Genomic DNA, 10,986 nt, shown 5'->3' with positions numbered 1-10,986 from the left:
ATGGAAAAAAATAAAATACGTAAACATTCAAAAATCACTAAATTCGTGGTTATAAAAATTGAACCTTTTCATGGTTATATAATCATAGAATTACAACAGATTTACAACATCATACAATATAATTTTAAGAATAATTAAAACAAACGTGATTTCATAAAAAATAATATAATAATGAACCACGCGAAACACCATCCAAATAGGGGGGAAATGAGCAACTATTGTCAGAAGGTAAAATATTTAAATATATTTCTGAATTTATATAATATTTGACATTTGACAAGGTGGAGCTCAGTAGGCAAATAAAAAACCTAAACTTACTCATAAATTATCTAATTGATTTATATAGACCCCTTTATAATAATAATTTCAAGCACGACTTTGAACAATTAAGAAGATTTAGATGTACCCTTGAACAATACAATTAGAAAAGATCCGAGTATACTTTTACATGGCTTTCATAATATCATCCAAATAAACACATTTTTTCCATTTTTCCAAAATGGAAAACTATTAGTTGGAGGGGCAATGCTTGAGAGGAAAGATAAAAGGGAAGACTTTCCTATATTGAAAGCTAAAACGATTGGTAAATACGAGGTAAATTGCAAACATTAGAGGTAAGTTTGAATTTTTTTTCTTGTAAAAATTGCCATGCATCACAAAAACTGTATGATCATATTGTATTACACAATTTTTACACTATGAACAATTTCGTCATCCTTAATGGACAACTCATAATGAGTTAAATGAATGCTTGAACAATCCTTTCTTTCTTAATACTTCAAATGTGCAATTACTTGAATGATCAGTCTAGAGGGACCATATGATACAATTTCAAGTTGGAATAAATAGTTATAATTAAAAGCGTGTTCACTAGATGGAGAAAAACATTTTTAATTTTCTTTAGGAAAATAAGTACCTTTAAAAAAAAAAAAAAAAAAAAAAATTGACTTTTCTAATCAAAGTATGAAAAACAAGTTTCATAAGTGACATTTCAAGTTCATTATTTCCTCTTCACCCACCTACGTCCCAACCTTTCACCAGCCAACCCCGAAGCACCGCTCCCAACCATATTACACCCTCATAGTATTTTGCTAGATTACATATAAATGTTCTTCGGATAATACTACTTATTTAATTAAACACTAGAATATAATTTAAAAACTCACTTATTTTTCAATAAAATATTTTCTAGAAAAAAGAGTATCTAGAGTGCAAGTTCAGTGACGTGACGCGGGAGGTTAAATGTGTGGGCATACTAGGAGGGTTATGTGACAAATTTGGCATTGGACCTAATTCACACCCCAAAATCTAGCTCAAAGGGAGGAAGATTGCCTATTGCCCAAGCCTTATAAGGAGCCCAGAGTTCTCGTCCATCATCGATGTGGTATATTCTCTTCACCCCCTCACGTAATGATCGACAAATTCTTTTTATCCGGGATCCATTGTCCGGTCTGGAGTGTGTACATTATATTCATGGACCGTGGGCATTTTCATCCCCCATCGGTCCGGGACCGATCAATTGGCTCGGGAACATTCTGCCCTTTTTTTCTCGGGGCCCACATCGGATTGGGCCTGGGCCTAGCTCTGATACCATTTAAGGAAATGGATCATGAGCCTAACTCAACTCTGGTAGGAAGGGAGGATTAATCGCCCAAGTTCATATAAGTAGTCCACCTATCCTGATATAGTTCGGGCATATGAAGAGGAGGTGTGTGGATGCGCCAGTAAGGAGGTGTGAGAGGTTGGCGCGGAGTTAGGAGAGGTAGAGATAGGCTGAAAAAGATCTGGGGGAGGTGATTAGACATGACGTGACAAGATTAGACAAGACATACCGAGGTCGAACCATAAAAAATGTAGACCCACACTAGTTAGTGTATCTAGACAACAATGACGAACTTCGAGAATCCTCTCTTCCAACGCAGTAAAGTCCAAAAATTGAACTACGTCATATCATGTCTAATCACCTCTCTCCAATCCCATCTAAGGTTGAATAAATTTAGATTAGTCTTTCTAAATTCGTTCTCGAATGATTCATCGATAGAATTAGACCTAAGCGTACGAAATAATACTTTTTCGTTTAGCTCTATCTCTTCTAAATTCGTCCATAGCCAAATTATCACACCTTCACGCTGAGGTATTTTGCATCTCTTTGTTCGAACCATTTCAGTCTCGCTTCTAATATCTTATCCTCCACAAAAATCACTCTCACATGTAGTCCTGAATATCTTTATTGCTAGTCCTATCTCCCTAGGTGTGTCCACATTCAAAAAGAAAATCCCTATGCAACATAAAATTTAACGAAAATGATTATATGACATAATGCTAAAAGGATAGGAACGAATTTGACGTATGCCTTGAAATATAAAATTGAAATTTAATTGTCGGGAAGATTCCGCAGACACGGCTAAAATAGCAACCCTCCCTCATTATCCATCTGCTTAGTTCCGAGCATCTTTCTCCCTCTCTCTCTCTCTCTCTCTAAGTCTTGGATTGAAAGGACAAGTCTTAGCTGGCTCTCTTTAGAATAACGCGTTTTTCCCTTTGTCCCCACACGTTTTCCCATCTTTCTCTTCTCTCCTTTGCAAAATCCAGAAGAGTTTTTAGTAGAGTTTTTAACCCTTCTCTCTCTCTCTCCTCTCCCCATATTGCCACCTCACTCTTTTCTTACAATTCAAGTTTCTTTCATCCTTTCTTGATCACTCATCACTTGCCTTGTTTTGGAAAGATTCCTCCTTCTTTTTTCTTTACCAATTGTGGCCTGTTTCTTGATAAGTGATCACTTGCCTTGTTGTTTTGGGTTCTTGGTATTCCTATATAAAGATAAAGATTCCATCTTTTTCATCAATTTTAATTGGGGACTTGTTTCTTGATCAGTGATCACTTTGCCTTGTTGTTTTGAGTTCTTGGTCATCGTATATAAAGATAAAGATTCTATCTTTTTCATCAAATTTAACTTGGGACTTGTTTTTATGGCATATCAGATGAGCCCAAGTGGTAGTAGTGGTGGTGGGTCGGGTTCTCCTTTTGCGGGTCGGGGCCCATATGGGGTTGGTGATACGACTTATACTAAGGTTTTTGTTGGTGGGTTGGCTTGGGAAACAAAGAGTGATTCTCTGCGCCGTTATTTTGAGCAGTTTGGTGATATTATTGAAGCTGTTGTTATTACTGATAAGCATACTGGTCGCTCCAAAGGCTATGGCTTTGTGAGTAGTGCTTTAATTCTCACTTCTTTTGGTTCTTTAATTATTGATCATGTGTAATTCTCTTTTCTCAGATCACTTTTAACTTCTACTACTTCTTCCGTCCCAATTTATACGACACTCTTTTTCTTTTCGACCAGAAAAAAAAGATTGACCTTCTATAATTAGTAGCAATTTAACTTTAAATTTCTCATTTTTTCCTTAATAAAATGCTTTCTAGCTAGAAAAATCAAGTTTTAAAAGTCTTTCTTTCATTCTTTATCTCCGTGCCAAGTCGAACACCATGAGTAAATTGGGACTAAGGGAGTGGTATTATTGAAAGGTTTTTTCTTTGTGTCATTTAATGGGTGGACCGAAGGTGACTTGTCAAATTTGATACGTTAATGGAGTAGTATTTCAAAGGCAAACACAGTTGTCTGAAGACTGAAAGACTGTAACTTGACAGTTTAGTAGGGATGTTTTCTTGTACGTATTGTCTTATGGCACATTCTTTGGGGGGTTTAGTGCTATCGTGGATGAGCTGGCCATGTTAAATTTATTAGGCAAACACACTATGTGCATGTTATCTGGCAATAATTGTCTCTAGCTGTAATAGCATGGCACTCTTGGCCCCCCTTCAGCGTGCAAATTGGGTAATAGTAATACTACTTTTTTTGGCAACTAATTAGTACTTAAGAGTAATATCTGTGCTAAAATAAAATAATTACAGTTTCTTAAGTATTACAGTAAATTACATTCAAGGCTTGTAGATGGAGTAATATCTCATTTCTGTGTCCTTTTTTTTTTTGGGGTGGGCGGGTAACCATCGTTAATTACCATTTACAAACAGCAAATTCGTACACCTAAAGAGCACTCAATCTTCTAATCAACTTACCAGGAAGGGTACTAGAACAATTTTTTTATGGTGATACCATCCATGCTTGATAATGTTCAAAGGTCCAATTTTTCTGATCATCACTTGTATTGACAAATTTAATGTGGAAATTAGGTGACATTCCATGATCCTGAAGCGGCGTGGAGGGCTTGTGCCAATCCTAATCCAATCATTGATGGTAGAAGGGCTAATTGCAACTTAGCTTCACTTGGGCGACCTCAAGGACTCTTACCTTATGGTATGCATTATATTCTCTTTGATAATGCATCATTTTTCTAGTTGTTTGTTGTTTTTCTTTTTCTCTCCTCCGTCTATTTTTTTTTTTAAGACTTGTAACAGTTAATCTATATATCAACTGGTGTACTACATCAAAATATTTAGTGCCCCTCCAAAAGGTTACATTTACGGCATTGACCTCTACTATTTTCTGTTCTTACAAGAGATCTAACACATCAAAAATATCTTCTGTCTGACCTAAAATTTCCTGTTTACACCAAAAATTAAAAAGAGCTAGACAATTCATCTTTAACTTCTGTAAATTGTTCTGCTTGTTGTCAAAACATCTTTGGTTCCTCTCTTTCCAAACAGTCCACCAGATACATGACGGGACAATCTTCCATCTCTCCTCTTTTCTTGTTATATTCCCATCCCTGTTCCAGCACTTTAATACTCCTTCTATGCTCCCAGGCTTCACCCATCTGATCTTCCTCAGGTTGATAAACATCTTCCACGGCTGGTCTGTCCATTTGCAGTGCAGGAAAAGATGACTGATTGTCTCATTATGATTCCCACACAAAAAACATCTACAACATGAGTGAAAACCTCTTTTGTTCAGGTTTTCATGAGTCAGCACTTTAATACTCCTCCCTCTAATTTTTGCACCTTAAGTCTAGGCATTCATGTGGCAGTGGTTAAGGAGAATTATGTCAGCTGATCTCTCTGATGTTATCTTTATCTTACTTCTCCCACGTTACTAGACAAAAGCGTCAATGGAAGGTGCATAGATGGGGAAAACTAAAGTTAATTTAATTTAGTAGAGTGAAACAGGAGAGCCAGCAATTACATTTCTTAAGTTTTGAGAACTTGTATAAAAACTTTGTCTCAAGTTATGACCTTTTCTTTTGGTGTGGCATAGGTGGTCTACCATCTGTGTAGATGGATAAGAGGATGGTAATGGCGTAATGCTAACAATAAACCAAAATTTAATGTGATATAGTAGCATATTTGGTGCACTATGGACATTTGACAAGTACTCTCATCTTTTTCCTTCCTTCAATTTTTTGTTCTTGTAGGACGTTTGAGATCGCCAATGCCCTACATGGGAAATCAACAAGCCCCGAGGGGTATGTATATGGGGAGCCCCTATTACCAGCTACCAGTTCCTTACAGCTATCAGCCTGGATTCTCATATCCTCCATTTAGGTCAGTAATGATTACCCAAGCAGAGTATATAATCCCGCCGTTTCCCATTGCATGCAAATTTCCAATTTTAGGTCGCTCACGCGGTATTGCTGTTCTCCAAGTGAGGGGAATATATTCTGATATCATATTAATAATCACCTGAATCAATGTTCCGTTTTTTTGGGAAAAAAAAACGGAAAGAAAAGGAATAATCTGATTTATGTTTTCCAATTGTCTTTCCAGGTGATCGAAGTGGCAGATACCTCATTATATTGACTTGATATATTCGTATCTAAGAGTTGATAGCGTTGGTGTGCTTCTCATTAGTTGAGAGCATACCACAATTAGTCCATCAAATTTCTGAGAGTAAAAAGCTGATATACTAAGCAAACTTAGTAGGCCAAAGATATATATATATATATATATAGTTTTTTTGTTTTGGGTGGAAAAACATATTTTAAATTCTAATACAGTATATATTTGTTCTCTTGCAGATATAATGAAACTTAATTCAGACTTTCGAGATACTTAACAGTTATTTCATCTAAATGTTGCACTGCAACTCGTATAGACTTATGAATTAATGACTTAGCATTCCTATCTCACAGCATAATCTTTATCACCTTAACTGTCGTGTTCTGCTAATTAAATTATATGAGAGAAAAATGCGAGAGATGGATCTTTTCTATTTAACAAGCAGGGTCCCCCAGACAAAATTAAGTTGTGAAGGCAATAAGAGACTTTTACTGTGACAATGTCTTCTGTCGATATCTCTCATTCTGATGTGGCGACAGTATATATTTGTATGTTGATGTTGTCCTGTGTTTCCTTGGATTTGATTAGAATTTGTGGTATCAAATATGTTTTAGCTGTGCTCATGAATACGTTAGTACTGCCTGAAATGCACTAGTGTCCTCATGGATTTGTACCTAATTTTCTTTTCATTCTTGAATTACGTATTGGTAGGTTTCCTGCATATGGGCCAGACTACGTTTACCCACAGGTAAGTCTACTTTGCAGAGTTGAAAGTCAAATAGCATCCTTTTCTTCTCTTAATTTGAGGAAGTGCTAGTGGACATCTGATTTTATGCATCACTTTCTATCCACGGATGTGGCTTATGCATCATTTCCCTTTACACGGCTTTATATCTTTTACTTTTGCGTTTCATTCAGATGTATGGGGTACCAAGTAGTGTTGGCACAAATGCATTGCAATATGGCCAACTTGGTGTGCAACCTGGTGGTCCTGCGTATGCGTTTCGTGGTCATGTGATGCCAGGTCCTCAGATGTTTCAATATCAGAGACCTAATACTAGCGGAAATACGACAGACAATGCTCCTCTGTTGCAGCTACCATATCATTCAGGTACTACTTTGGTAGAAATTACTTCATCTCTTGTGCAATAAGAAAGTGTCTTTTTAGTGATCTGTTTATTCTTTTGATGTTTGCATATGCAAACATGTCTTTTTTTCAACCCAGAACAAAGTTAGTGTTCATGTTAGCACCAACTCACTGAGTTGAGGGGTCTAACTATTTATGTTGTGAGATGAATTTTGGCATTTGTCTGAGGGAGCAAACCTAATCATATATATGAACAACTTGAGTTTTTCAATATGAACGATGACATTTCCAACTGTCAAACTTCATTAAAAGTTAACTGATTCAAAATTAGAATAGCTTGATTTTGGCACCCATTATCAGATCTGTTGAATGTGGTTTAATAGGGAAATTTAAGGGATTAGGGTAGGATGAAGGATTGCATGCATAAATTTGCTGACACACGCTTTATCAAAAAAAAAATTGCTGACACACGTACTAAAGCATACAAAAATTGTTAACACTTTTTTTTTTACTTTTTTGGTAAATAACCGTTCAACTTTAATAGTTAATGTTAATATCTATTTGACCCTCAACCATGTATGTACTAACACAACTCAAAATGACCAACTCAGATAGATACCAAAAGATCTCTCTCTTTTTCTCTTCCCCCCTCCCTCCCCCCTCCCTTTCAATCTAAGTATTTGGTTGTGGGGTTGGTTTTGGGATTTAGAGACTGCTTGAGTGGAACCTGCTCAGTTTAATCTGATTGCTAAGAAGATACTGCTTAAAAGTTCTCCTGAGTTCTTATTGTAAAAAGTCTGCATCTCAAGAAAATGAGCAACTGCTTTTTCTGCTTTATCATCCTTAGGCCTCTACTCGTGCTTTTTCCCTCTTTTCCCTGTCCATGACGCTTGACCTTAGTTGTCACGAAATATTGAAATTTCTAGTAAAATGGCAAAACTCCCTGGTGATCATTTCGTTGTCACGAAATATTGAAATTTCTAGTAAAATGGCAAAACTCCCTGGTGATCATTTTGTTTTAATCTCTATTATGTGGTCTGTATCAAAGTAAAAAGTTAATCTTTTTTTAGTGAAGGTGCTTGATCACCCCATTTCTTCAGGCATCAGTATGCCGTCTCCCCGCCAGTCGCAGACTGCAGTACAAGCTCGCCCACCACAATTCACTCAGAGCAGTGGCTCTGACCAAATGGCAGGTTGAATGGTTTAACTGGATGTATTATGGTAAGGAAATTATGAATTCCTCTACTATATCTTGGCTTTGATTTGGTGGATACACCTTCAAGATAATACACATGCTTATTTGTGTTTTGTTCCCCTTTCTGATGTTGCTTCATTCACAGGATGAATTCAAGGAATTGGCTCGCTGTTATTTGTGTGGTAGACTTGGAACATGACCTTGAACGTCAGATGGGAGGCAAACAGAGGTACTGATTATCCGTTGGATAGATTTTCATTGGTAGTCTCTCTCAAATGACATGTTTAATACTAGACTATACACATTGCATGGTCTTATCACAAGTTCTTTTTATTTCTTGCTATTTCGGGGTAGTCTGGCTGGATGAATATAGGGTCTAAATAAAAGAACAAACTTTTTGGACAATGAATTTCCATTGCAAAGCTCTTGTATGTAAATATATAAGACGAAATCTTAATTTTGGCGAGTCAGGTGCTCTTTGTCTAACTTGCCCTTCTGTCAGGTGTACTCGTAGTTGTAAAGTGAAAATTAGAAAAAACTGACTACCAGGTTGAATTTTGCTCTGCCTACTTAAAAGTCGATCTTGGAATTCTTTTCTTGTGATACAAAATGAATTTCACTCAGTTACATGATCCTGGAGAGTACTTTGCCTTATTTTTCTTTTCTGGTTCTGGGCCAATCCTTGTAAAACATTCTTTAAACTGAATCTTCATTTTGAATATCTAACATATCAGAAGAAAGAAAAGAAAATTCCCAGCACCACTGCCCCTCTCCAGGGGAAAAAATCGCTGCCTAGTTTTATGAAATTTCCCATAGATGTGGGCTCATTTTTGGTTGCTGACTTGGTTACCTGTAGTTGTTTCCTTACGGCAGATTACTCTTACCTCCCCTGTATGTTATTGCTTTGAAATCCCGCTCGTTGGAGCTGTTACGTTAATCCTGTGCATTTTGCTAAGGTTTATTGCATTCCTATATCAGGTCTTCCAAAGTCATGGCCACCAAGAACTCGAGGGAATCACTTGTAAGATACCAAGCAATTCAGATAACCATATCAGAAATGAGCAAGTGCCTGGACCGCTCTTTCGCAGTCTGTATATACAATCCTGCCAGGACTTCAAGCACTGATTCATTTAAGTATATAATTCAATTGATTGCGGGAAGATGGTCTCCGCAATCAAGTTTAGGAGAATCAAAATATGATTCTTTATATAGACCTGTGTCATCCTGGTCTATAGGTGTACACTTCTCTTCGATGTCCATTTGATGTGTGCTGTCTTTTATTTATTTTTCTTTTTGGTGGTCCGATCTCCTTAGGCTAGGGGATCATATCCAGGTCTTCGCCTTCACCTATGAACTACTATTTTCTAGGACCTATTCCTTTTCACTTTTATGTTTTTCAATCTATTACAGTGTGTGGGGTTCCTTAGGAAAATAGGAAAATAAAGGAGGTCCAAAGGAAGGAAAACAGGGCTGTTTTCGGGTACCGGAGAAGGTCTCTGGTGCAAAAATCTCGTGCGATTATATGAGCCACCTGCGCAGGTTTGCTTGGAGCATGTGGCTGCTGCTTGATGTAGTTGCCTAGTTTTGCTCCTTCGGTTGGTATCTGTCATTGTGTGCAATAGTAGTTAGTAATAATGTGTCTTGGTTTCTCGGTCAGTTCCATTGTGGAACAATATCAGTGGATGAATATTCATCCTAGATAGTCATTTTTCTAGGCTTGCTTTGTAGTTGTGAGTAAATGGTAGACCAGTAATCTGATAATTTCAGGTGCAACAAATAGTATTTGGGAGATTTCCCCTCTTATGGTCAGTGATAGTGTCACGTCAATGTAGGTATATAGTAGGAATCTTGATATAATGGGATAAGTTTGTAAGTTGAGAATACAAATGGATATCCAAACATCAAGATATTTCATAACAATGTTCCTTGAATATTCATGATTAAAAGGGATGTCTCAACGGAACTCTATTGCGAGAAAATCCGTTGGCAAGATCGCGGCGAAATAAAAGGAGGCATAATCTATTTATGAGTTTTGTTTGCGCGAGGTAACGGCCTCATTTAAATCTTTGACTAGAAAAAAAAAAGGTGTGATAAATAGTACAATGAGCAGAGAAATTGTACTACAATATGCATTTACACTTTTCTTAAGGACATCAATTGAGATTCATATGTCGTCCTTAAGTCTCTATGTTGTCCTTAGTCTGTGTATCAATCTTTCAATTTTTAGCTGAAATGCTTTGACAAATATAGGTAAATATAATTAGTACTTGAACGGTTTTGCTAAATAGCAAGTTCATCAATTTTGTGAAGTCCACGGATGAAAGAATTTTGGGTACGTGTTATGTCATGCTTCCTTTAATGAATTAACGTTCACCCTCCAAGATGATTAGCTGACATAAAGTTATTATCATAGGTGGGTTTTTTAAGGTTTTAATGTGAATTTATATAGTCAAGCGTTTTTACCCCCTTGATGTAGAGCAAGAAATCGCCTATAGAACGTGGGTACTTAGATGAAGATGAAGTGAAAGGGAGCAACCACTTAAGCAATAATTGGTATGATAGTAGTATTCAGAGAGCAATGTCAAGCACATCAAGGAAGCGGTTCCATTTGCAATGGTTGATACCACGTGAATGTTTCATTTTACTTACAGTGTATTTTGAATTTTTTTATTGTTTCCTTTCACTAATAAAGTAGTTGTTACACAGTTTTCTTTTAGGATAGTTACATCGCATAACTAACTCTAGTACATATTTAGATTTAACATTTAGATTATTTACATCCCATAGCAAAGAGTAATATGTTAAATACAATTAATAGCTACATATATATTTAGAGTAGAATAATTTATTATTACTAAAATCATCACTGCCCTCCCATCTCTCTATATTTTATTATTACTAAAATCATCACTGCCCTCCCATCTCTCTACCCTCCCTTCTCCCCTCACTTGCTCCGGCGAGGAGCTCTAGCTCT

At 36.6% G+C, this 10,986-nt stretch overlaps 1 protein-coding gene across 3 annotated transcripts; it reads left to right on the top strand.

The window, feature by feature from the left end:
- The first annotated feature begins 2,419 nt into the window (after positions 1-2,419).
- Positions 2,420-9,991, top strand: LOC132040224 (uncharacterized). 3 transcript variants are annotated; one of them, XM_059430864.1, is made up of 8 exons: positions 2,420-3,203; positions 4,189-4,312; positions 5,367-5,496; positions 6,442-6,478; positions 6,649-6,841; positions 7,918-8,038; positions 8,158-8,241; positions 8,991-9,991. In XM_059430864.1, exons 1-6 carry the CDS (start codon positions 2,970-2,972, stop codon positions 8,013-8,015), a joined length of 816 nt encoding a protein of 271 aa, XP_059286847.1. In that variant the 5' UTR covers positions 2,420-2,969; the 3' UTR covers positions 8,016-8,038; positions 8,158-8,241; positions 8,991-9,991. The 3 variants fall into 3 exon arrangements, with proteins under 3 accessions (XP_059286847.1, XP_059286852.1, XP_059286839.1); XM_059430856.1 differs by having other exon boundaries at positions 2,422-3,203; positions 7,888-8,038; XM_059430869.1 differs by lacking the exons at positions 8,158-8,241; positions 8,991-9,991 and having other exon boundaries at positions 7,893-8,035.
- Positions 9,992-10,986: the final 995 nt, after the last annotated feature.

This window comes from Lycium ferocissimum, chromosome 2 (genome assembly GCF_029784015.1).
Source record: "Lycium ferocissimum isolate CSIRO_LF1 chromosome 2, AGI_CSIRO_Lferr_CH_V1, whole genome shotgun sequence".
Taxonomy (NCBI): Eukaryota; Viridiplantae; Streptophyta; class Magnoliopsida; order Solanales; family Solanaceae; genus Lycium; species Lycium ferocissimum.
The sequence above is the reverse complement of the archived record's forward strand: the minus strand, read 5'-3'. Positions and strand labels throughout refer to the sequence as shown.

Bases quoted from the DNA above. Each gene is read 5' to 3' on its own strand.
- LOC132040224 (XM_059430856.1), top strand. From the start codon at position 2,970: ATGGCATATCAGATGAGCCCAAGTGGTAGTAGTGGTGGTGGGTCGGGT. The intron at 4,313-5,366 runs GTATGCATTATA...TTGTTCTTGTAG, and splicing joins TCAAGGACTCTTACCTTATG to GACGTTTGAGATCGCCAATG. The intron at 6,842-7,887 runs GTACTACTTTGG...ATCTTTTTTTAG, and splicing joins GCAGCTACCATATCATTCAG to TGAAGGTGCTTGATCACCCC.